The sequence below is a fragment of the Megascapheus bottae genome, chromosome 37 (genome assembly GCF_031878675.1).
Source record: "Megascapheus bottae isolate mThoBot1 chromosome 37, mThoBot2.hap1, whole genome shotgun sequence".
NCBI lineage: Eukaryota > Metazoa > Chordata > Mammalia > Rodentia > Geomyidae > Megascapheus > Megascapheus bottae.
The window spans coordinates 1,492,456-1,518,669 of record NC_143545.1 but is presented as its reverse complement, the minus strand read 5'-3'; the positions used below and the strand labels follow the sequence as shown (position 1 = coordinate 1,518,669).

General features: G+C 48.7%; 1 protein-coding gene across 4 annotated transcripts; it reads left to right on the top strand.

Annotated features, from left to right (window-relative positions):
• The first annotated feature begins 72 nt into the window (after positions 1 to 72).
• Positions 73 to 18,073, top strand: Ferry3 (FERRY endosomal RAB5 effector complex subunit 3). 4 transcript variants are annotated; one of them, XM_090325136.1, is made up of 15 exons: positions 73 to 241; positions 1,803 to 1,945; positions 2,072 to 2,271; positions 3,671 to 3,816; positions 4,922 to 5,103; positions 5,996 to 6,095; positions 6,200 to 6,321; positions 7,179 to 7,285; positions 8,292 to 8,489; positions 9,092 to 9,220; positions 10,746 to 10,820; positions 12,692 to 12,894; positions 16,197 to 16,254; positions 16,673 to 16,740; positions 17,751 to 18,073. In XM_090325136.1, the coding sequence occupies exons 3-15, from the start codon at positions 2,094 to 2,096 to the stop codon at positions 17,841 to 17,843; spliced, it is 1,659 nt and encodes a 552-aa protein (XP_090181262.1). In that variant the 5' UTR covers positions 73 to 241; positions 1,803 to 1,945; positions 2,072 to 2,093; the 3' UTR covers positions 17,844 to 18,073. The 4 variants fall into 4 exon arrangements, with proteins under 4 accessions (XP_090181262.1, XP_090181263.1, XP_090181264.1 ...); XM_090325137.1 differs by having other exon boundaries at positions 1,803 to 1,978; positions 2,074 to 2,271; XM_090325138.1 differs by lacking the exon at positions 1,803 to 1,945 and having other exon boundaries at positions 2,074 to 2,271.
• Positions 18,074 to 26,214: the final 8,141 nt, after the last annotated feature.

Below are 26,214 nucleotides of genomic sequence, written 5' to 3'. Positions count from 1 at the left end.
AAGCGGCACGAATCTGCCGCGGCGGATGTGCAGCCTGCGGAGCAACCGGAAGTGGTCCGTCAGCTGATCTCGCTCCCGCCGCCGCTTGACAGCTCCACCCGGGTCGGCGCCGGCGGAGCCTGAGGAGCCCGGAGCCCCCAACCGGCGGCCCTGCCAGGGCCCTGCCGGGCTGCACGCCCGCCGGGGCTCCACGCCCGCCTTCCCAGCTACTCCAGAGGCTGACCGACATCTGAGAAGCAAGGTTCGAAGGCAGCCCGGGCAGGCAAGGCCGAGAGACCCACAATTCACTATAGATATCATATATATATAATGCATATAATAATATATATAGTACAATATATTGTGCGTAATATATAATAATGTAATATATAATCATATAGTGTATAATTAATATATGTCGTTGTATATTATATATATTGTATATTATTATAATATACTATAATAATAGATTATATTATATATAGTATATATCATATATGCTATAATATATATAATATGTTATAATATACTATAATGATATATGATATTATATATAATATAATGTGGTATATAATATATAATAAATATAATAATATATTGTATAATGTACCATATAATGTATTATATAATATAATGCATAGTAATATATAATATAATATAGAATAATATATTGTATGATGTAATATTATATTATATATGATTTTATATTATATATTATATATCATTTTTATATATTATATAACATTATAATATATATATATATATCCCATGCCAGGTGCGGGTGGCTCGGGCCTGTCATCCTAGTTACTGAGGAGGCTGAGATCTGAGGATGGGTGATTCTCAAGAAAGCCCCCCCCCCCAGACTCTTACCTCTGATTAGCCAGCCAAAAGCTGCAAGTGACGCTGTGGCTCTCAAGTTTTAGAGCTCTAACCCCTGAGAAAGCTCAAGGACAGTATCCAGGCCCTGAGCTCAAGCCCCAGGACTGACCCACATGTGCACACACACACACACACACACACATCCCGAATGGTGACATGTATGGTGGGAAAGCCTCTAGAATTGGGGTCCATTTAGAGGCCAATGAGAAATCTTTCCATAATATTGATTCCTACTCTCTTCAGCTTTTTTTTTTTCTCCACTATGGTCAGATGTGGCCATGCATGTCTGTAATCCCAGAACCACCACAGAGGCTCATGAATTCTGGGCCAGCTTAAACTATATAGAGAGAACCTGTGTCAAGGTCACACATACACACACACACATCCTTTTGCCTGGTGAGCATGCCTTACCTTCTGTTTTTCTGTATACCTCCTTCCTACTTGGAGATCTCTATAACCCTTTTTCCTCTCCCCACCTGCTCTCACAACCACCTCTTGAAATCTCCACTATCTCCAGTAAATCCATCTCTGGTCTCCCCTCTTCATTCACTTTATTCTCCCCAGGTGCTTTGGGAGATTGGTTTCCACCCTGCTGTGTACCTCTTTCTATGAATCTTCTTGGCTGACCTCTTGTCTCTTCCCTAGTACTGAACACAGCACCTAGGAACACAAAGTACTTTAGGAGCAAGCTTGTTTCTTTAGATGACGTTTAGGAGAACTAATGTGTCGATTTTTTTTTTCTAATGAAGAAGAAAACCCACTGCATTTTAATCAAAACAAAAACACTAGGGTTAGACATTTGGAAAAGGCTAGCATAGATTTGAAGTCACAAACAGAATTTCAAAGTGATGGGATTTCTTTTAGAATGGTATAGCAATACTAAAAATACTAAAGCATTCTGTGTGTGTGTGTGTGTGTGTGTGTGTGTGTGTTTTCTTTTGCAGTCCTAGAGCTTGAACTCGGGGCCTGGTCACTGTCCGTGAGCCACAGCACCACTTTTTCTGTGCTTAATTGGAGATACAAGTCTCAGAAATCTTTCATGCCCATGCTGGCTTCAGACTGCAGTCCTCAGATCTCATCCGCCTAAGTAGGTGGCATAACCCACCAGAGCCAGGCTATGGTTTGTTGGTTTGTCTCTCTTTCTTTCTTTCTTTCCTTCTTTCAATAGACTTCGTACTAACTGTCTTGCGGTTGCGTTTGTTGTTGTTCTTAGAGCTACAGAGATCGTGTCAAACATGAAGAACACCCGAGAGAGATTCTGCAACAAAGAGAGGGAATTTGTGTATAAATTCAAAGTGGGAAGCGAGAGCTTAGAACTGAGGGTGCCCCTCACATTTCCCCTCCAGGAGAATGCCAGTCACCTGCATGGACGCCTGATGCTACTACATGACCTGCCTTGCTTCATAGAGCAGGGTAAGGATGGATGTGAGCTCGCCACCTCCGCCACCCCCACCTCTCACTTTTCCTGCAGCCTCTGGCAGCTCAGGCCTCTCACCCCAGCCACTCAGGAGACTGAGATCCGAGGATCAATGTTCAAAGACAGCCCCAGACAGAAAAGTCCATGAGACTCTTTAACCTTCAATTAACCAACAAAAGCCCAGAAGTAGAACTGTAACTCAATTGATAGAGTGACAGCTCTGAGTGAAAAAGCTAAAGAATACCCAGGGCCTTTCATTTCAAGCCCCAATTCCAGCGCATTTGCGCGCGCGCGCGCACACACACACACGCGCACACACACAGAAACAGCTTCCATGTTTGAGAATGTAAAGGTACCAACATAAAATTCAGGTTGTTCAACTGCTTCAAGAATCAAAAGGGGAATTGGGAATGTGGCTTAGTGGTAGCATGCTTGCCTAGCATGCATAAGGCCCTGGGTTCAATTCCTCAGTGCCACATAAGCAAAGTTAAAAAAAAGAATCAGAACAATTCCTCGATCCTTTCTGGATTGACTGCTTTTCCTGTAACCCTTGTAGTCATTTATAAAGTTAATAACTAATTAATTTAGTATCAAAGTTAGATTATATAATGAAAAATGCCTTTCAGAGACTAGGGGAGAACACTTAAACTCTGAGTGGAGTTGGTGTGATTTCTAAGCCACTGCTGCTTGTAATAATGTGACCTTCTGTTCTGAGGTATGGTCAGTCAGAAGGACTAGTTACCTCTGAGAAACTTTGCCTGACTAACTTAATCCCCAGAGTGGTCTGTGCTAAGTTTTCGTTTTTGTTTTGTTTTGCCTGTCCTGGGCTTAAGCTCAAGGCCTGGATGTTGTCTCTGAGCTTCCTTTTGCTCAAGGCTAGCGCTCTACCACGTGAGGCACAGCACCACTTCCAGCTCTTTCTAGTCACTTATTGGAGATAAGAGTCTCACAGATTTTCTGCTCAGGATTCCAGCCGAGATCCTCAGATCTCAGCCTCCTGAATAGCTAGGACAATAGTACACAGCCTCACATTTTAACTTTTCTCCAAGCAATAAGCAGTGTCAAAGGAAAATTAATCTCTTAGGCAGATTTAACTTCGATTGAAGATTCCATTAAGAGGGTTTGCTTAGGGCTGGGAGTGTGGCCTAGTGGTAGAGTGCTGGCCTAGCATGCACAAAGACCCGGGTTCAATTCCTCAGTACCACATCCATAGAAAAAGCTTGAAGTGGTGCTGTGGCTCAAGTGGTAGAGCTCTAGCCTTGAGAAAGCTCAAGAATAGTGCAAAGGCCCTGAGTTCAAGGTCCAGGACTGGGAAGAAAAAAAAAAAAAGAATGTTTGCTTAGCCAGTCAGCGTTTCCCTATGTTTGCTAATGGTGGCATGTGTCCTGTGCACAGACCTGGAGGCAGCTCTGAGGCAGTTCATAGAGGAAGAGTCTCTGCGGGACTATGATGCAGAGGCTGAGGCTTCCCTGGAGGCTGTGAAGTCAGGGGAGGTCGACCTCCACCAGCTGGCCAGTACCTGGGCCAAAGCTTATGCCGAGGTAAGAAAATAGGACAGACCTTCCAGTCCAAAGATATTCCGGGCCCAGGTGCACATTTAACATTGCCACAGAAGAACAGAAGCCTGCTGTTCAGTCCTTTCCTTCAGCTCCAGGATATGTAAAGACTCAAATTTTAGACAGGAGCCTCTTTGATGCAATACCTTGGAGATGGATCATAGAAACGAGGCTGAACCCGCTCTCTAGGCTTCCTACTTCCAATCACAGAACACTCAATGAAGTTGGAATCTCCAATCAATCAATAATCAGTGAATCATTCATAGTATAATTTTTTTTCTTTCTTTTTCTGTACTAGTCTTGGGATTTGAACCCAGGGCCTGGGCGCTGTCCCTGAGCTTTTCTGTTCAAGATGAATGCTCTATCACTTTGAGCCACAGTGCCTCTTCCATTTTCTGGTGGTTCGTTGAAGATAAGAGGCTCATGGACTTTCCTGCCTGTGCGTCAAACCTCAATCCTCGGATCTCAGCTTCCTGAGTAGCTAAGTTTACAGGGATCTGAGCCACAGCTCCCGGCCCTGAGCTTCTTTTTGCTCAAGTCTAGCATTCTCCCACTTGAGCCACAGCACCGCTTGTGACTTTTTTGGTAGTTTTTAGTGGACATAAGTCTCACAGGCTTTCTTGCCCAAGCTGGTTTTGAACCATGGTCCTCAGATCTCAGCCTCCTGAGTAACTGGGATTACAGGCTTGAGCCACTGGTGCCAGGCTAATGTATAGTATAATTCTATTCCATGTAGGACATGGAGAGCCAACTGAGTGCTGGCATTACAGCACTGTGTTCTCACCCCCAGCTATATACTATTATTATTATTATTATTATTATTACTATTACTATTTTTATTATTGCTATCGTGGATACTTCTTTCCCTTGGTCTGTATTAGTGCCTCGTGCCTGCCCACAGGTGACCAACAATGACAACTTAGTTTATATCTCCTCCATGTTCCTACTCGGGCAGTCCTGGCTACTATAAACGCAGGGGTCTTTCTGTCCTTATGGGACCTCATCCACCCTCTTTCCCCCCCCCCCCCCCCCCCCGTCTTAAATGTCAGCCATCCACCCTGTTCACAAACATCTATTGTCCTTCCCCTAGACCACACTGGAGCATGCCAGGCCCGAAGAGCCCAGCTGGGATGAAGACTTTGCCGACGTCTACCATGACCTCATCCACTCTCCCGCCTCGGAAACCCTCCTGAACCTGGAACACAACTACTTTGTCAGCATCTCAGAACTGATTGGGGAACGAGACGTGGAACTGAAAAAATTACGAGAGAGGTACTTTACCTTCTTGTACTACTGTAATTACACATGCATATGGTGATTACAGTCACTGCTGTATTTGCATGTACATGACCATAATTACACATGCTTACTGGATTTACACGGATGGAACACTGTCTCACCTGGTCACATAGGAACAGAAAAACTTGATTACTTAAAGGATAATATAGAAAATTTAGTTTGTATGCCTGTATGAGCAATTATGTAGATTTAGCTAGGAATAGTCCCCTCAAGTTCTGTTCCTGGAATAGAGTGTACTGTGCTGGCTTTGGTGGTGTTTTTTGGGGGTTTTTGTCAGTCCTGGGGCTTGAACTCAGGGCGTAGGCCCTATCCTTGAACTTTCTCAAGGTTAGCGCTCTACCCCTTGAGCCACAGCACCACTTCTGGTTTTTGCTGTGTATGTGGTACCGAGGAATCAAACCCAGGGCTTCACTCTCCCACTAGGCCATGCTCCTGGCCCTAGAGCACACTTTTTTTTTTTTTGGCCTACATTTCTATTTGAAGGGAATCCAACATTCAGAATGAGGATACTTACTTAAAAGATGCATTGAGAAAAGGCAGCTGCACACCCTGCATGCACAGCAAACTGGGTTCTCTGCAGACTGTCCCATGCCTCAGAAGACTGAGGCACGCTCTGATTGGCTCATCCGAGGCACTCTGATTGGCTCATCCAAGGCACTCTCTGATTGGCTCATCTTGGGGCACTCTCTGATTGGCTCATCTTGGGGCATTCTCTGATTGGCTCATCTCGAGGCACTCTCTGATTGGCTCATCTCGAGCCACTCTCTGATTGGCTCATCCGAGGCACTCTCTGATTGGCTCATACAAGGCACTCTCTGATTGGCTCATCTTGGGGCAGTCTCTGACCAGCTAATTGATGTTTCAGACAAGGTGTGGAGATGGAGAGAGTGATGCAGGAATTGGGAAAATCTCTCACAGATCAAGATGTCAATTCGCTGGCTGCTCAGCATTTTGAGTCCCAGCAGGTAAGTCATAACAGCAACTTTTAACATGTGCATTTACATTTTTTTTGCTCACTTATATATATACAAAACAAAAAAATTCACCACTGGCACACTCTCACCTGTAGGACTTAGAGAATAAATGGTCCAATGAACTGAAACAGTCAACAGCCATCCAGAAACAAGAGTATCAGGAGTGGGTGATCAAACTTCACCAAGACCTGAAGAACCCTAACTACAGTTTCCTCAGGTACTGGCCTCGCCTTCCTGCCTTCCTGCCTTCCCTCCTTTCTTTCCTCCCTCCTTCCTTCCTTATTATTTTCCTTCCTATCAATCTTGTCTCCCTCCCTCTCTCCCTCTATCCCTTCCTTTCTCCAGCTCTACTTTCTTCCCTCCCTCCTCCCCTTCCCCTTTCCCTCTTTCCTCCCCCCTCCTTCCCTTTACATTCAGACCCATTGTCAGTAAAAGCAGCTGAGTTTCTATATGTTTAAGTTGTAATGCAAATCTAAGCCAATTCTGTGCTTCTTTTAGCACATCTGTGAACAGGCTATGACCTAGGGGATTCCTGACTGCTTAGTTTAAAATAGAATTAGAACTTGAGCCCTAGAAATCTTTTTGCTGCATGTACTTAAATACCAATCTGCAAATGAATTCCTTTCTTTTTTTTTTCCCCCTCTTTTTTGCCAGTCCTGGCGCTTGAACTCAGGGCCTGGGCACTGTCCCTGAGCTTCTTTTGCTCAAGGCTATCACTCTACCACTTGAGCCACAGCTCTCTTTCTGGCTGTTTTCTATGTATGTGATACTGAGGAACGGAACCCAGGGCTTCGTGCATGCTAGGCAAGCACTCTACCACCCATCCAAGATCATTTCCTTAAGCCTCTGGGCCATCTGCACAGTTATCAATGGCGCATTGATGCCACCCACTGAGCTGACGTGCCAACAGCAGGGGCTATGGAACTTTGTGGAAGGTGACAGGACTTACTACTGCTTCGTGTCACCATGGAATAAAGAGTTAAAGAAGCACTGCTTCCAGCCATTCTTTAAAGAAACATGATGACAAATGTGCCATAAAAACAAAAACCCCATGAATGATGTTACTGATTTCAGCGAGGAAATGAAAGTGCAGCCAAGCCAGTCTGGAGAGCCTGTGGAAGCCATGGGGAGGCTTTATGAAGAGCAGAGAAAGCTGGAGGAAAGCTTCACCATTCACTTAGGTAAGTGTGCCAAGCTCCTGAGAAGATGTTACTGCAACTTCTAAACCTTCTTTTTTTCTTTCTAGTCCTGGGGCTTAAACTCATGGCCTGGGCACTGTCCTTGGACACTTTTTGCTCAAGGCTAGCACTCTGCCACTTGAGCCACAGGGCCACTTCCAGCTTTTTCTGTGTATGTGTACTGAGGAATCGAACCCAGGGCTTCGTGCATGCTAGGCCAGCACGCTACCACTAGGCCAAACTCCCAGCCCCTAAACCTTGTATTACACCATAAAAGAAAGAAAAAATCCTTAGCATGTGGGTAAAGCGCCTCTGTTATATTTTGTATGTGTATGTGTGTGCATGTGTGTGTGTGTGCCCATAATGGGGCTTGAATGAAATGCCTCACGCTCTGGGATAGCTTTTTCTACTCTAGTCTGGTGCTGTCCCATTTCAGCCCCACCTCTACTTCTCCCTCTCCCCCGCCCCCTGTCTCTCTTTTTCTGGTTAATTGGAGGTGAGTCTCGTGGACTTTTTGCCCAGACTGGCTTCAGAGCACAATCCTCACAACTCAGCCTCCTGAGTAGCAAGGACGACAAGCAAGAGACACAGGCACCCTTCTGTTTTGTTGACGGATTGATTGATTGATTGCCAGTCATGGGGCTTGAACTCAGGGCCTGGCCTGAGCGCTGTCCTTGAGCTCTTCAGCTCAAGGCTGGCGCTCTACCACTTTGAGCCACAGCACCACGTCCAGTTTTCTGATGGTTCACTGGAGCTGAGGGTGTCACAGACTTTCCTGCCCAGGCTGGCTTTGAACCCCGATCCTCAGCTCTCGGCCTCCTGAGTAGCTGGGATGCCAGGCTTTGTTTTTAACTGTCAATGAGATCTTGCTCCAAGAAGTCCTCATGGATGGGGAAACCGGAATAGTTCTTACAGTGTCGTATGCCCCAGAGATGTGTGTCCACTGCCCTGGATTTCTGTGTGGCTTTAAGCATCCTCCTGGGGACCTCCATCTCCCCCGTCCCCCCAGGCGCCCAGCTGAAGACCATGCACAACCTGAGACTGCTTCGGGCGGATGTGCTGGACTTCTGCAAGCACAAGAGAAACCACCGCAGCGGCGTGAAGCTGCACCGGCTGCAGACGGCCCTGTCGCTCTACTCCACGGCGCTCTGTGGCCTGGTGTTACTGGTGGACAACCGCATCAACTCCTACAGCGGGATCAAGCGAGGTGAGTGGGCTGCGGTGAGCCCGTGATGACATCAAGGCCCATTATATGGGGCAGGGTCCGTCCATGAGAACAAAGGCTCATCAACCACGGAGAAGGCATTTTTCAGTTTACAAACAGATCCTGGCTGAGTGAATGTGAATTCACTCATTGACACACACACACCCTCTCTCTACCTGTGTATGTTTCTCTTCATTCTCTCCTGACTCTCTCCTCCTCTCTCTGTTTCTTTCACTCTCCCTCTCTCCTTTGCTGTCTCTGTCCCTGTCTCTTTCTCTGTATCTCCACCCCCCCACTTCCTTTGCTGTTTCTCTTGCTATTTCTTCTCTGTCCCTCCTCTCCTCCCTGTTTCTCTTTCTCTCTCTCTCTCTCTCCTCAGCGGTCTCTGTCCCTGTCTCTTTCTGTGTCTCTCCTCTCTGTAGAGAAGCAGGGCGAGTCTCCTCTCTGGAGAACATGGGGTGTCGCGTGGACCAGGACCCCCTTCTCAGCAGGGTTTCCAAAGCCACCACTGGAAATCAGCCTGGAGAGCGTTCCCTTCCCATCCCCCTTAGGCTGTGCCTGTGGCGCACTCGTAGTCACGCATGCATGGTTGTTCTGCACCCTAGATTTTGCCACCGTCTGCCAGGAGTGCACGGACTTCCATTTCCCACGGATCGAGGAGCAGCTGGAGGTGGTCCAGCAGGTGGCGCTCTACGCGAGGACCCAGCGCCGCAGCCAGTCCCGGGAGCCTCGGGGTCAGTCCCCTGCCATCCTCCTGTCCCCAGCCCCCTCCCGCCCTGCCCTGCCCTCCGCCCAGAGGCCAAGGGTCAGTTGAAGATCCTCCAGAGCTTGAACTCTTAGACGGCAAGTTCAGGCCTTGGTGAAAGCCATTCTGGACTCTCAGGAACTGTAGTTGAAGTAGCTAACTACTCAGCAGCAAGTCCTGTGTCCTGTGTCTTTTAAAGTTGACACTTTTTTTTGGGGGGGGTACAGAGGGCGTAGCAGTCAGAGCATCAAAGGTAACCCAAAGCCAAGCTGGGAGCTCACATCTTCCATCCCAGCTTTTCTGGAGGCCGAGATCTGAGGATGACAATTCAGAGCCACCCTGGGCAAGCATAGTGTGCAGGGCAAGTGCAGTTAGCCACTAAAATGTTGGCCTGGAGGCGTGCCTCGAGTGATAGAGAGCACAAGCCTGGGAGACTCTGACACTGAGTTGGTTCCTGTACTGGCACCTATATATGTCGGTAGAAATCGTAAGGTTCTGTATTGGGAATTTTGTTTTTTCTAATGTTCTGAAGTATGTTTGACAGAGGTTGGATCTGCCAGATGTGATGGCCCATATGTGTAATTCCAGCCATTCCAGGCTCCAGGCCAGGGGAAAAAAGTCCACCATTGGTCATCTCACTAACAAGCCAGCTACTTCGGCACAGGCATGTCCTCTTCCAGTAGAATGGGCCTGTCAGTCCCATTGCATTTTATACAGAATTATTGATGTGTAGCCTTCCTCAGTTTTCATAAATGTATGCACACGTTCTCGTTTTACCACATTTATTCTAAGAAAGCGCCTCCCTCAAACCAGAAACGACTCTCTGTCTGAACAGTAGATTTCGTTTGAAATAGTCTCTCCTATCTGACTGAAATGAATCATGTCTGAGTTAAAAAAACAAAATGTCAGCTTCAAGAATGTGCTGAATCTAAAGTGGCTCTCTGCCATTTATTTACAGTCCCGAACAAGATCTAGCCAGGGCGCTGACAAAGATTCTAAAAATAAAGAGGCCGCACCACAAGTGAATGGTATTATGTTCTGTGCAGTTCACTTCATGCCCCGAACCCCCAGGGGAAAGATGGCGTGGGGGGTGAGGGTTCAAGATCTCCACCTACCTGAACCTCTGGTTTCTCATAGGGAAAATGGAAGATCAACCTGGGCTAGAACTCAGCAGGAGAGGAGGTGCTTAGTGTTGGCAGTTCTCAATGGAACGCCACCCCAAAAATTTTAAAAATAAAAAAGGAGGGGCTCTGGGAGTGTGGCCTAGTTGGTAAAGCACTCACCTAGCATGCATGAAGGCCTGGGTTCCATTCTTCAGTACCACATCCACAGAGAAAGCCAGAATTGGTGCTGTAGCTCAAGTGGTAGAGCGCTAGCTTTGAGCAAAAGAAGCTCAGGGACAGTGCCCAGGCCCCATGTTCAAGCCCCACAGTTCACACACACACACACACACACACACTTAATTTGTCTAATGTCTTGTCGCCTTTTGTTCTTGGGGCGCTGTCTTTGAACAGATTCTGGAAATCAAAATGGAGGAGGTGAAGATAAATGTAAGAATGCGGAGAGAAACTATTTAAATATTCTACCTGGTGAGTATTATTTTTGTCTTAAATTACAACTGTCTTTTGGTGGCACACATCAACACGGCAATTTGAAAGGCAAATCTTTCGGCGTGCATTTATGCATCACTTTCCAGTATTTCCGTCGTAGCCACCTTCTGTGTCGCCATCTATTGTCCCCCAGACTCCTGAAGCAATCGCATGAGTTTTACTGCTGTCTGCTATTTCAAATATCCTCTGACATGCTCTTGCTTAGATTTTTAAAGAAATGAACCAAGACATAATTTGCAGTCTGAAATACAGGCACTGGTATATGGACATATAAGCAGCGTGGGTCATTTCGTTTAGAATCTTATGTCCATTTCCTCCCATTTTCTGCTTTCCTCTTCTTTTGTGGTATGTGTGTACGTGCGTGTGTGTATGTATGCACACACACAGAGCCTAGGATCAGTGTCCCTTAGCTTTTGCCCTCTACCACTTGAGCCACCCCTCCACTTCTGGCTCTTTGCTGATTAATTAGGGGGGAAAAAAAAAAGAATCTCATGGATTTTTTCTGCTTTGGCTGGCTTCAAACCACGTTTCTCCAATCTCTGCCTCCTGAGTAGCTAGGATTGCAGGCATGAGCACCAGAGCCCGGCCTCCACTTCCTTTTCTTGCCTTGCTGTTCTTGGGAGGTGCTGTGTAAAACTCAGTCTCTTGGTCAGCTTTGTGATTGACTCGTGGATTGTCCACGCCCCGCCACCCCTGCACAGAGGGTTGAGCTTTGCAGTCTCTGAAACAGCGCCTCCTGGTGGTTCCCCCTTCTCCTCTGAGGCCTCTTCCTCACCGTGGCCGGCCAGCACCGTCATAATGTGGTATCCGTCCAGATTTCCTCAGGTCCCCCGCCTTCGTGGGCAGTGACTTAGCGTCGGCCGTGACTTCCTCTGCTCCGTGGGAGAGGAAACCATTCTCCCCTCTCCATCTCAAATTACCTCCCGTGCAAGATACGTCGCATTCCTTTCCCTAGATCTGTAATTTAAATTGCCTAGATCTTGTGGCTTTCCTAAAATACGTCCATCCTTACTCTGCTGGAGGCACTTGTGATTCCTGTTTTATTTCTTTTCAGCCTAACTCTTTATCACGGTGTTTATTTCCTTCCTGACTCTTTTTTGTTTTGTTTTGTTTTGTTTTTTTCAGAAGAATTCTATGAATTAGTATCATAGTTGTGTCCAAATTGGAAACATGTTAAGTCCGAATTAGAAAAGGAACAGTGCAGTGTTTGTCAGCGAGACATCCTGGGGCCTCTGAACTTCCATAGGCCAAGGGACGAATGGTAGAGTGCTTGCCTAGCCTGCACGAAGACCCGGGTTCGATTCCTCAGTACCACATACGTAGAAAAAAAGCCGATAGTGGTGCTGAGGCTCAAGTGGTAGAGCTCCAGCCTTGAGGAAGCCCAGGGACAGTGCTCAGGCCCTGAGTTCAAGGCCCAGGACTGGCAAAAGCGAGAATCACAATACCTTATAGCTAGGGACCATAAACAGCAGCCTCTCCAGTAACCAAAGCACGCAGCAGAGTTTGCGAGCTGAGAAGTGCAGGGAACAAGTGGGGAAAGGTCTGCTTCCCTGTGCTGGGTCTCGCCGGGTGCCGGAAAAGCTGAGCGAACGCAGCGCAGCAGAGCTGGGGAGGGAAAGGTGGCAGTGGTCAGGAGGAAGGGAGCGTAGAGAAGCCCCTCCCACCCCCCGAGGTCGTCCGGTGTATAGTTTGTTTAGTTCAACCATGCCTAAGCACATGGAGGTGTGAGGTTTGGAGATTGTGCGTGAGTGTGTGTGTGTGTGTGTGTGTGTGTGTGTGTGTGTGTGTGTGTGTGTGTCGCATACACAGAACGTAGCCATGTGCCTGTATCTGCGCTATGTGCCACCCAGGCGAGTTCTACATCACCCGGCACTCCAACCTCTCGGAGATCCACGTGGCCTTCCACCTGTGCGTGGAGGACAGCGTCAGGTCGGGGAACATCACGGCGAGGGACCCCGCCGTCGTGGGCCTCCGGAACATCCTCAAGGTGTGCTGCACCCACGACGTGACCACCATCAGCCTCCCTCTGCTGCTGGTGCACGACATGGCCGAGGTGAGCGGGGGCACGCACGCGTGGGCACGCGGAGGGTGGATGTTCACGCAGCACTTACATCAGAGAAGGGTAGCACTGACCCAGGAAAGGGCTGTTCCAGAACCAGGACTGTCTTTGTAGATGAACTGTGACCCTCCCTCCTCCCCGTCCTCCTCCTCCTCCCTTCTTCCTCCTTCTCCTCCTCCTCCTCCATTTCTGTCTTAAGCAGTATTCTTACCCCGCAGCTCTGCCTGGCTCAGGATAATGATCAAAGCGCCCCTGGGCAGGGAGTGGAAAGGGTCTCAGGCCACAGGTCAGTGCTGGTTAGAGCCCTTCCCTTTCATCCTGTCCCTTCATTTCCTGCTGTGTCTAGTTTTAGAAAGTGTCTTTTCATAGCCAGCTGCCCGCCACTCATGCCTGTCACCCCAGCCTACTCAAGAGGCTGAGATCTGAAGGTGGAGGTTCAAAGCCAGACCCAGGCAGAAAAGTTCATGAGACTCTTATGATCCCCAATTCACCAGCAATACAAGCTTGAAGTCCAGATGTGGCTCAAGTAGTAGAGTGCCAGCCTTGAGCGAAAAAGTTAAGGGACAGTACCCAGACCCTGAGTTCAAGTCCTAGTACCATTACACACACACACACACACACACACACACACACACACACACACACACACATTCCGTTTCCTCAAAGACAGTATGGTTTGCAACCATTTTTTCTCTACAAACCAAATTCGGTCCATCTTCTTGGTGAGGAGAGTTCCTTCTATTTTTTGTTTCCAATTGTGCCAGTATTTGAACTCAGGGCCTTGCAATTTCACTCATCTCTTTCACTCAAGGCCACTTGATTCTCCACTTCCTCGGGGTTGGGGCGGAGGGGGGGATTCCAGCAGCTTTCTGTGGAGGCCATGGCAGACCCTCATTCTCCCGTCCCCCTCCCCACCTCCCCTCGCTCCTGGCCCTCTGTGTGGACCGGCAGGTCTCTGCCCTGCTCCTCTGTGACTCTGGATGGCCACGATGCCGTCACTGCCTGGGCCCTGGGGAGGGACTTCCTGCCACAAGGAACTGTCCAAACAAACCAGCTGAGCCCTGGTTAACCAGTTGACAAAAATGGTTCCCTGTAGGTGGCAAACAACCTCAAACCCAGTGTTTCCAAAAGTCACTCAGTTCAGATGTCCTCGCAGGCATCTGATACAACCAGCAGGCCCCCCCCCCTCCTCCCGCCCCCAGCACCAACCACAGAGTCACACCAGCTCCCGGGCTTAAATCGGGACAGCCAGCTGCAGAAAATTAAGTCTGCTTCGGAAGTGTCCAATTTAATTCACGAAAGCGTATCGCACCAGGATCCTCCCTGGGTGAGATTCTCATTTGGGGTCAGGAAGTTTCTTCTTCAACTCAGATGACACCGCCGAGATATATATATATATATATATATATATAATGTCCATTGAGCTAGAGTGTCCCTAGCTGTGCATGCTTGTAACTCAGGAAATCCCAAAATAACAAGTACACGAAAGCGCTGGAGTCAGGGCTCAGCTCCCTAAACCCAAAGCCCTGAGTTCAAACCCCCAGTTCCACCAGACCAGAAGCCATAGAGGAGGGTGCAGCTTCCCCGCAGCTGGAGTCCGAGTGACTCACCTGCACTCTCTTTCGTGCTTGCAGCCTTGGCTCCTTATCTATTGCTGGACCACAGCCATTGTCCTCGTGTGTGGACGCTTGGGTCGTTTCTAGGTTTGGGTCATGTGGGGCGCCGTGAAGATTCTTATGCATACCTGTTGGCTTGTTTGCCGGGAATGCCCTTACGTCCCTGTGTTTATGGACGTGTCTTTGGCTGATAAGGACAAGGAGCTTTCCAGAGTGGTTTTACCAGCCTGTGGTTTGTGTTTTGCTCATTGTTTTTTGTCACCTGTAGGGCTCCATCTTGGGGCCTGGGCACTGTCCCTGAGCTCTTTTGCTCAAGGCTAGTGCTCTACTACTTTGAGCCACAGCACCACTTCCAGTCTATAAGAGTCTCACAGAGACCGTCCTGCCCCGGATGGCTTTGAACTACGATCCTCAGATCTCAGCCTCCTGAGTAGCTAGAATTATAGACCACTGGCTCCCCCAACTGATTTTTATTTATTTATTTATTTATTTATTTATTTATTTATTTATTTATTTACCAGTCCTGGGGCTTGAGCTCGGCCTGGGCACTGTCCTTGAACAATTTTTGCCCAAGGCTCACACTCTGCCACTTGCACCACAACGCCACTTCCGGCTTTTTCTATTCGGTACCAAGGAATCGAACTTCATGCATGCTAGACAAGCACTCTACCACTAGGCTACGCTCCCAGCTACCTCCTTCCCCTACTCCCAGCTGATTTTTTTTTTTTGGTCAGTCATGGGACATGAAGTCAGGACCTGGGCGCTATTCCTGAGCTCTTCAGCTCAAGGCTACCCTCCTACCGCTTGAGCCACAGCATCACTTCCAGTTTTCTGATGGTTCATTGCAGATAAGAGTCTCAGAGACTTCAGTGGTCGGGCTGGCTATCAACTGGGATCCTCAGATCTCAGCCTCCTGAGTAGCTAGGGTAACAGGTGAGCCACTGCACCCAGCCAGCTAGTTTTCCTAATGTGAATAAAAAGGAGGCAAGTCAAACTCTGTCTCAAAACTCCAGTACTGGGCGTCTTTCTGTGCCAGTTCTGTGCTCCGTCCTTTTGGTGTGGTTCTCATTCATGGCTTCTTTTTGCTTCCATTAAACATGTAATGCAAGAGTCAGGAATCCTGGATAAGTGGGGTGAGGGGTGTACATTACCTGTAATTGCTCAACTTATTTCTCTAGAAGGTTCTGAGGATATGTTCAATTTGAAGTCACAAGTACTAGCCTGTTTGCTTTGTGTCCCCTGAGTCTCTTTAAGCAGCTAGAGATTGTGTGCCTAGAAATGAGGGAAGAGAGCCAGCACCAGTGACCCATACCTGTCATCCCAGCTACTGTGGACACTGAGATCTGAAGATCGCAGTTCCAGTCGAGCCTGGGCAGGAAAGCCTGTGAGACTCTTCTCTCCAACAAACTACTCAGGAAGAGCCAGAAGTGATAGAGTGCCAGCCTTGAGCACAAAGAGGCTCAGGGACAGCGACCAGGCCCTGAGTTCAAGCCCCCAGGACCAGGGGAAAAAAAAGAAGAGGAGGAGGAAGAAAGGAAAGGAGAAAGGAAGCGGGAATGAGCATGCATGTACCTCTCTGACGCTCTGCAGGGTGGATCCTCAGCCTTAGAGGAGAGGCTGGGCTGGGTTTTCATTTGCACCGAGTTCTGTCTTAAGGTGCGGCTTGGTCTGTGTCTGCAGGAAATGACCATACCATGGTGCCTGAGGAGGGCAGAGCTGGTGTTCAAGTGTGTAAAGGGTAAGTGTGCCCTTCACTCATCTTCCCCCACCGAGGCAAAGCAGAACAACAGAATACGAAATCGCCTCATCTCAGAACAGACTTTATAATTGATCTTTTCTTTCTTTCTTTCTTAAATGTGTGTGTGTGTATTTCTAGCTTGCTCTCTCTTGTCTTTTCTTAAGAAAGAAACAAGTGGAGCTACAGAGTTTAATGTTTCATAACTCACTGTAGTCACGGTGGATGGGGCCAGAGCGAGCGCACTGTGTGACCCCTCCCCGGCGCAGCCAGTGCAGGACTGTCGGTGTTTACCTGATCTCTAGGCAGGTGGCGTGGGAGAATGCAAAACGAAGTTGTGCAGTGAAGTCTGAGCTCTGCCAATGAGTCCCAGGGCCAAAGGCTACCTTGTGACATGGCTACACATACTCTCCTGTCTCAGGTTTCATGATGGAGATGGCTTCCTGGGATGGAGGAATTTCCAGAACAGTGCAGTTTCTGGTACCACAGGTACGTGGGTTGCATAGATCAGAGCATGTCCTGTTTTACAGGAAGAAATGTTTGGGTGGCAGAACCCTCAGGCCCAGTGTGCCTCCCCCTCTTGCTTCCACAATCCCATTTGAGATGAAGACACATTCCTGCCTGGATCTGATGGCACAAACCTGTCATCCCAGCAACTCGAGAGAGGCTCGTGGTTCAAAGCCAAATCAGGCAAGAATGTCCAGGAGACTCTTATCTCTGATCAGCAGCCTAAAAAAAAGTCAGAAGTCACAGTCATGAGTGTAAAAGTTAAGAGTCATCACCCACAGACCTGAGTTCAAGACCCAGGTGTGACACACACACACGACACAAGTATTCATAAAGAAGGGACTTAGCAGAAGAATATTTTGCTTTCTCCACAGCTTAGGAAAATGAGTGCTGTTAAGTGCTAGTGATGGAAAGCTATTGCTTTCTGGTATTCAGTCCTATTTAATAGACTGAGGGTAAGTTCTGAGAGAACAGAGCCATAAAAGAAGTCCCAGTCCTGGGGCTTGAAGTCAAGGCCTGGGTATTATCCCTGAGCTCTTTCACTCAAGGATGGCACTCTACTATGTGAGCCACAGCTCCACTTCCAGTTTTCTGAATTGTTCATTAGAGGTGAACCTGCTTTGGCTGGCTTTGAACCAGTCCTCAGATCTCAGGCTCCTGAGTAGCTAAAATGATGGGTGTGAACCACCCCCCTCCCCTTCCCCCCCCCCCCCCCCCCCCCGCTCATGCTCTAACATTTTTTTTTTTGTTTTGTTTTGTCACTTGTGAGGCTTGAACTCTGGGCCTGGGCGCTATCCGTGTGAGCTCTTCAGCTCAAGGCTACCGCCCTACCCCTGTGGTTAATTGGATATAAAAGTCTCCCAGTCTTTAAATGCCCAGGTTGGCTTTGAACTTTGATCCTCAGGTCTCAGCCTCCTGAGTAGTTAGGATGACAGGCGCGGCTCACATTTTTTTTTAAATGGAACAGCGATTGGCCTTTTCCTCCCTTGCAGAGCATCTCCGAGGAAATGTTTTACCAGCTGAGTAGCATGCTGCCTCAGATATTCCGTGTCTCGTCAACCCTCACGCTGACCTCCAAGCACTGAGTCGTGCTGGCAGCAGGACCAGTTCGCCGTCCAGGAACTCAAGCCATGCTGGAATCCTGTCCAGCAGAAAGATGCCCGGAAAACCCTCCAGCTCACCCACAAATCAAATCCTTATGTACGTGTGTTGAAATCTCATCGTCAGTCCCTACCCGATAGAGTTACACTGAAAACCCACCCACTATCTCTCTGGCACTTTCATCATCAATAAATGTTAACAAGTTAAAACTTCCTATCTATCGCAGGCCGACACTTGCTACAGGGGACTTTACAGTGGATATTTTTGTGTGTGTGAAAACCTCTGACTCTTCCCCAAAGGCTGGAGTTGAGTATCAGCTTCCAGCCCTTGTTAGCATACATATAAAGTCTTCCTTCTAATTTTTTTTTTTTTTGCCAGTCCTGGGCTTGAGCTCAGGGCCTGAGCACTGTCCTTGGGTTTTCTCAAGACTAGAGCTCTACCACTTGAGCCATAGCACCACTTTTGGCTTTTTTCTGTGTATGTGGTTCCGAAGAATCGAACCTGGGTCTTTGTGCATACTACACAACACTTTACCACGAGGCCAAACTCCTGGCCCCCTCCTAATTTTTAATGCCAATTTACTTTAAAAACACTCACAGATTTCTTCTTCTTGTGAAAAAAATTCTTGTAGAAATACTCATATAGGAACTGAGTGGGTCTGGTCTTTCTTTTTTTAATCCTCCTTCAAAACCTTGTTTTTTTTCTGGTCTTTTTTTTTTTTTAATCCTCCTCCTTCGAAACCTTGGGTTTTTTTTTTTCTGATCTTTTTTTTAATTCTCCTCCGTTGAAACCTTGTTTTTGTTTTTTAGTTTGTTTTTTTTTTTATTTTTTTTAATCTACTCTAAGGTTGTGGAAGGTTCAGAGTCCCAAAAAGGCTTTGCATTCTTTTCTTCTGTCTCATCTTCTCACTGTGGCATCCCCTGCTCTATTAATAACAATTCATGGGCTGGGAAAACCACGTCCCTTGTGGCAACCCTGCCATAAATTGAGTCTACATGGGCGCCAGGTCGTATTTCAGTGTTGGTTTTAATTTTTTCTCCTTCCTACAGCCAGCAGGTATGGGGATATAAGAGCAAAGTATCATTAAAGGAAGCCTGATGGATGCTAAGTAACTCTTTTACAAGCCCAGGGCTGTTTTATGGAGTTCTTCATACAGACTGCAGCTTTCACCTGATGGCTGCTCACACAAAGCATCTGGCCTACAGGACTCAGGTGAACTAAAATATCCATGCCCAACCAGCCAGACAAGAAAGAATGAAAAGTCATACGTTCCATGCTGATACAGCACTAATGAAGTTGACAACAAATAGGATTTTCTTTTCTCTCTCTTTTCTTTTGGGGGGGGACGGGCTTTTTTTTTTTTGCTCAAGGCTAGCACTCTACCACTTGAGCCACAGCACCACTTCTGGCTTTTTCTCTGTGCGTGGTGCTGAGGAATCGAACCCAGGGCTTCCTGCATGCTAGGCCACGCTTCCAGCCCCAACCAAGATGATCTTAAATAAGAGGAGGAAAGATTTCCCTGAGCTTCCAGATCCAGAGGCAGTAGAGCCCCGCTCATTCAGCCACAGTGGCCTACAGAAGCTCCTCACCTCTCAGTGGGTCCACACTCCTCTCACATGGCAGCCAGGAAGCAGAGAGGGAGTAAGGAGCTGAAGTCCTCTCCAAAGGCCCGCCCCTGAAGACCTCACTTCCTTCCACTTGGCCCGCCTCTTAAAGGCCCCGCCACCTCCCAGCCATGCTACTGCTCTCCCTCTTAAGCCACAGCCTCACTTCCAGCTTCCTGTGTGTGTATGTGTGTGTGTTTCACTAGAGATAAGTTTTTCGTGTGTGTGTGTGTGTGTGTGTGTGTGTTTCACTAGAGATAAGTTTCGCAGGCTTTTCTGCCCCGGGCTGGCTCAGAACCCTGATCTTCAGATCTCAGCCTCCTGAGTAGCTGGGATGATAAGGCGTGAGCCGCCGGCATCTGACTACCTATGTATATATCTTTATCACGTGGACAGTAAAACCTGGAACACTTTACCCAAAGAGGCAAGAAAGATCTTTCCTAAAGGTGTTTAGGAATTAAGCAGAGACCACACTATACTAGATCAGGGTTAGCACTTACAGAAGGAAAAAATAGTGGGCCTCTTGCTTCCCTGATTGTTTTCCTCCTGTTTTCTAATAGGTCAAAGGCCAGCTCTCCACTTTATTCTCTGGGGCTTGTTGGCCCTGGGCTGTAAGTTCTGGAAAAAAAAAATTAATAATAGTATCTACCTCAGTGAGAAGCAGGAAGGGCCAGCAGTCATGCTATAAATATTTACTGATATTCCTCCTTACCTCATCCACTCCTGCCTCCTCTTCCTTCCCCACTTCCTTCCTGCCTGACCTTTCTCCTTTCCTTCCTCCCTCTTCACTAGATACCAGGGGCACGCAAACACCATGCCTTCCAGAAGCTTAGGACTTCATCGAGTTGCTAAGACAACACCTGGCAACACAGCCCCAGCCAATGTATACCCAATGTACATGTATACAGTCAGTGCAGAATAAAGACTCAGAGTGCCATGGGGGACAGAGCAGAAGCATTAGCAAAGAATGCACTGGCCCAAGAAGACCACAAGCAGCGTTGCTCTCTGTCTCTCTCTCTCAGTCTATCTCTGTCTCTATTTCTCCCCCAGCCCGGTCTTTCTTTCCTTTTGAGGCAGGGTATTGCTATGCATCCCCAGTCTTCCCTAGACCTGTGTTACCCAGACGGGTCTCAAACTCACAGCCCTGCTTCTGCCCAGCATAGTGGGATGACAGGCCTGAGACATTGTCTCCTGGCCGACAACAATGACCCTGGCTTGCTTTTCCCTGGCACTGTGAACCAGAGAGCCCTTATCTCACTCAATGGGGTCAAGCAGAAAGAATGTCACCTATGCCAGGCGTGGAAACAACTTCAAACACAGAGGAAGTCACATGCCTCACCTCCCATCACCCAGCCTGTGACTAACCCCACATTTAAGTGCTACAGGAAAGATGAGCCTAGATTTTAGACGTAACAATAGTATGAAGTCGCTGTGGAATTTGAATCCTCCTCCACTCACCTGGCAGCTAAAACAAAGCTCTCCACCCCCCCACACACACCCTGAAGCCCTGGTGATCTCTTAAAAGCCTTCTGCCAGGGCACTGACGAGAGGTTTCCTGTCTTACAGATGACCACTGGGCTAACGCAAGAGGATTAAGTGCTAGGAAGGAACCGAAATGTGAGAAAAGAGGAGTAGAAGCCAAAAATCACTTAGCCCATTTTCTGCGCCTGCGTGAGGTAAGCGGGGGGGGGGGGGGGGGGGGGGAGAGACAAGGAGAGAAGAATCCATTCTCCTCTGTTCTTTCTATAAATCGTCTGCTCTTACTTCACACACTGGAGCCCAGTCCTGTAATCCCAGCTACTCAGGAGGCAGAGATCTGAGGATCAGAGTTCAAAACATCCCCAGACGATCGATTGATCGATAAGACACCTAGATAGATAGATAGATAGATAGATAGATAGATAGATAGATAGATAGATAGATACATACATACATACATACATACATACATACATACATACATACATACATGGATGGATGGATAGTTGGGTGGATGGATGGATGGATGGATGGATGGATGATAGGATGGATAGACAAATAGGTTGATAGGTAAATAGATATAATAGATGACTAATAGGTGATAGGTAGATACAGTAAATAGCTAATAGGATAGGTGATAGGTAGATAAAATGGATGGATTCAATAAATAGATGATTGACAGTTGATAGTTGTTCGATAGATGATGAATAAAAACCAACAAAATCTAAGGCCCTATTTCCCCCCCCCCAAAAAAAAATAACCTGAGGCTAGGAATGTGGCCTCGTGGTAGAGTGCTTGCCTAGCATGCATGAAGCCCTGGGTTCCATTCCTCAGTACCACAGACTGCTGTGGTCAGAAAGCAAGAAAACAGGAGAAAAGTAACCTAAAACAAAGGAGGGCTAGAGGCACAGATAGCTTAAGCAGCAGAGTGCCTGCCTGGCAAGCATGGGGCCCTGAGTTCAAACCTCAGTATCAACAAGGAAAAGACATCTCTGTGCCGCTCACTGACCCTTCCTTCCTTCCTCCCTCTCTCCCTTCCTTCTTTCCTCCCTTCCTCCCTCCCCCTTCCTTTCTTCCTTCCTCTCTCCCTCCCCCCTTCCTTCCTTCCTCCCTCTCTTCCTCCCTCTCTCCCTTCCTTCTTTCCTCCCTTCCTCCCTCTCCCTTCCTTTCTTCCTTCCTCTCTCCCTCCCCCCTTCCTTCCTTCCTCCCTTTCTCCCTCCCTCCCTCCCTTCCTTTGTTTCTTTCTTTCTCCCAGTCCTGGGCCTTGAACTCTAGACCTGGGCGCTGTCCCAGGTCTACGCTAAGCTCTTGTGCTACACCTCCACTTCCAGCACTTTGGGGGTTCACTGGAGAAGGACAGTTGACAGTTTCATGGATTCTTCCATTCCTGCCTCACTTTGGGACTCCAATCCTCCCTTCCCTCTGGCAACAAAGATCCCAGTTAAAGGCCACCGGCACCTCATCTGGGGGACTCCCCTCTTCCTGTCCCCCAAGTAGCTGAGGAGCATCTGACTCCACTCCCAACAAACCCTCTGAACCACTGACTTTTAAAATTAAGCGCCAAGGGGAAATTGCTACGACTCTTTCCGAAAGCCCTAGGGGATGCCAGAAGCAAGGGATACGGAAACATTTGTGGTTAAAGCACCATGCCGCTAGGCATCCTGGGAGCTCCCTTCCCAGAGAAGAAGCGACTGACCTGTCCCCTTCCTGTCCCATCCTGAGCCAAACCTCAGTCAGAGACAAGGCCAGGAGCATGGCCTAGAGATAGAGTGCTTGCCTAGCATGCACGAAGACCCGGGTTCGATTCCTCGGCACCACGTACATAGAAAAAAGCTCCCTGGGTTCAATTCCTCAGTGCCACATACAAAAAAGCACACACACACACAAAGCCAGACATGGTGCTGTGGTTCAAGCCCCAGGACCGAACAAAAGAATCTTAGTTTGAAAGAGCAATGACAGTGCTCTCTCCCTTTGATGAATTGATCTGTAATCCACACATCACAAAACTCAATCTTTTTTCGTGTGTGTGTGTGTGTGTGTGTGTTGTGGTTTATTGGCAAGAAGAGTCTCATGGACTTTCCTGTCCAGGCTGTCCTCCAATCTCAATCCTCAGATCTTGGCCTCCTGAGTAGTTGGGGTGCCAGGCTTGTGCCCACTGGTACCTTTACACTTTAGAATTCAGTGTTTCTTTGTATATTCCCTACATGAGATAACCACGACCACAGAGAACATGCTTCTAAATAAACCCGCAGAAGGCGGAGAGGACAGACAGAGGTGGAAAAATCACAGCGCTCAGGCTCTGGGTCTTCCACCCATCTGAGACTCCGCCATCGTGTGGTAGGAAGAAGGGATACGCTGGCACAAAGGAAAGGGACATAGACTTTCCATCCTGATAACAGGGCAGAGCTGTTGTAAGGTTCCAGAGAAAATTCTAGTGATTGCAGCCAAGAAAACCTCCCCCAGACTGGTCTAAACCAGTTTCTTACCCTCCTAAAGCAAAGGAAGGAAAAAAGTCCCATTCTTCACCACAGAGAAATTAAAAAAAAAAAAAATCTTCCCCACTAATTATATACAATTGACCCTGGAGGGTTTCATTCTGTGCCCAGGAACTCTGTCCTGGCAGGACTTACCTGTGTTCCCTTCCGGTCTGCAGGGTCACAGCTACAGGATGCTCTGTAATTATGTGTCAGAGGGGACATCTCTGTGCCAGAGGTGTGTGTGTGAGAGAGAGAGAGAGAGAGAGAGAGAGAGAGAGAGAGAGAGAGAGAGAGAGAGAGAGAGAGAGAGAGAGAGGGGCTTGTGTTTGTTTTCAAGAATCAATATATTTTCACCCGTTTGCATTCTTTCGTAATCCATCCGTGATGAAATTTTACATTTCTTGTTGTTGTTGTTGTTGTCGTCATTGTGTCGTCAGTCATAGGGCTTGAACTCCAGGCCTGGGCGCTGTCCCTGAGCTCTTCAGCTCCAGGCTGGCCCTCTATCACTTGAGTCACAGCTCTACTTCTGGGTTTTTGGTGATTCCTTGGATATCAGAGTCTCATGGACTTTCCTGCCCAGGCTGGCTTTGAACCCAGATTCCTCAGATCTCAGCCTCCTGAGTAGCTGGGATTCCAGGCGTGAACCACCATGCCCAGCATTTTACGTGAGATGAAAGAAAGAGGGAAAGAATGGTTTAATATATCTGTGTTTCCCCCACCCCACGCCTGCCCATGGAGGGATAAACAGGACACAAGGAGAGTTCTCACCCATGATCCCAGCTCCTCAGGAGGCTGAGATCTGAGGACCTGGGCAGAAAAGTCCTGGAGATTCTTTTATCTCCAAGGAACCAGCAAAAATCTAGAAGTGCTGCACTCAGGGCCTGAGTTCAAGTCCTTGGACCGGCACAAACAAAAAGAAAAACAAAATAAATATAATTGTTCCCCCACCTCCACTGCTGTGAACCCCTGTGTTGATACGTTTGGTCTTAGTATTTCCCCAACCCTGGGGTCCCTGGGTCCCCTGAACCCATGGAAAGGCTCTGGACCAAGGTGGAGCAAAGACGGAAGACAAGAAGCCTGCCTGCCAGCCAGCCTTCCTGCCCTCCCTCCCTCCCCTCCTTCCCTTCCCTCCCTTCCTTCCCTCCCTCCTTCCTTCTTCCTAGGCAGGGGCTCTACCACTTGGGACACACCCCAGTCCTTCCCTGGGGTCAGGGGTGGAGGGGGACCCGGAGCAGCTGGTGTGCTGTGGCCCTCACCACCCCACCTCATCCCACCCCACTCAGGGGAGGGAGCGAGGAGCTGGGCCCTGGCTCACCCAGCAAGAAAGACTGACAGCCCCAAAGGCACAGGGGGTCCATTCTAGGCCTGCTCCTCCTCCCCTCCCCCTCCCCCTCCCCTCTCCCCCTCCCCTTGCTCTTCCTCCTAGTCCTCCCCCTTCTTCTCCCCTTCCTCCTCTTTTACCTCTTCCCCTCCACCTCTCCCTCCTCCTCTCCTCCCCACCCTCCTTCCCCTTCCTCCACCACTCCCTCCCCCTCCTCCCCCTCCTCTAACTCTCCCTCCTCCCCCCCTCCTCCTCTTCCACCTGCCATTCTTTGTCACTTCCCAGCCGCAGGGGTCCCTAAGCCCCAGGGGAAGGGGTCAAGTGTGAATCTGGTAAGCCAAGCAGGCCCTGCAGTTGTCAGCTTAATTAGAATGTGTGTGTGTGTGTGTCTAGTTTAGTGGAATCATTTCGGGGGGGTGGGGGCGCGTTTAGAAGGAGAGCCAGGCTTGTTAATAGAATGAATTACTTAAGTTTTATATTTAACAGGAGAAGACACGGGGCTATATGAGATTTCCAGCATATCTTGGGAATCTGGGCTTCCTGTGTCCCCAAAACCATCACCACAGAGGCTCTGCAGGCCGTGGTGTCAAGCTCCCCCCCCCAACACACACTGGGCCAGGGCTTCAGGCCCTGTCCCTCCTTCTTAAGCTTTGGATGAGAGGTTTTTCAGGAAACAGTCTGCCACGTCCAGGGTCTCATCACCATAAACACGGGAGGCCCATCCCGAGAGCTATGGCCTTTGCTCAGGAGGCTGAGATCTGAGGATCGCAGTTCAGAGACGGCCCAGAGAGAAAAGTCTGTGAAACTCTGATCTCCAATGAACCACCAGAAAACCAGAAGTGGAGCCATGGCTCAAGTGGTAGAGCACCAGCCTTGGGTTAAAGAGTTCAGGGACGGAGCCCAGGCCCCAAGTCCTATAACAGGTGGAAAAGCAACACAAAATGAGGCCAGACCAGAGAAGGCACAGCCTCTCCCAGCGATACACAGTGGGTATGGGCACCGCAGGAATTCCCTTCTGGAGGGTCTCAGCCACGGCCTCCCTGGGCAGGGAGAGTCGGAGAGGGCATTTCTCCACACAGGGGGTGCTGAGCTCTCCAACCCCTCTCTGCCCACGGGGCACAAAGCCCGTGCTGGCTCCACAGGCCCCTGGGTGCCAGCCCACAGGCCTTCCGTGACCGTGCCCACGAACCTGCCACTCACCGCCCACCTCAGAAGAGGAAAGACCCATGGCTGCTCAAGGTTCCAGGGGCTCCAGCCATGGGTGTTGGGCCTGGGTGAACTCAGGGTGAAAAAGTTGGCACCTTAGGGGTGTCTGGGAGACAGGAGTCAGGGGAGGAGAGAGGGAGGGAGGAAGAGAGAGAGAGGGAAGAGGAGAGAAAAGAGAGAGGACAGAGAGGAGACAAGAGAGGATCAGGCGGAAGAAAAAGGAGGAGAGGAAGAAGAGGAGGAGGAGGAGAAAAAGGAGGAGGAAGCT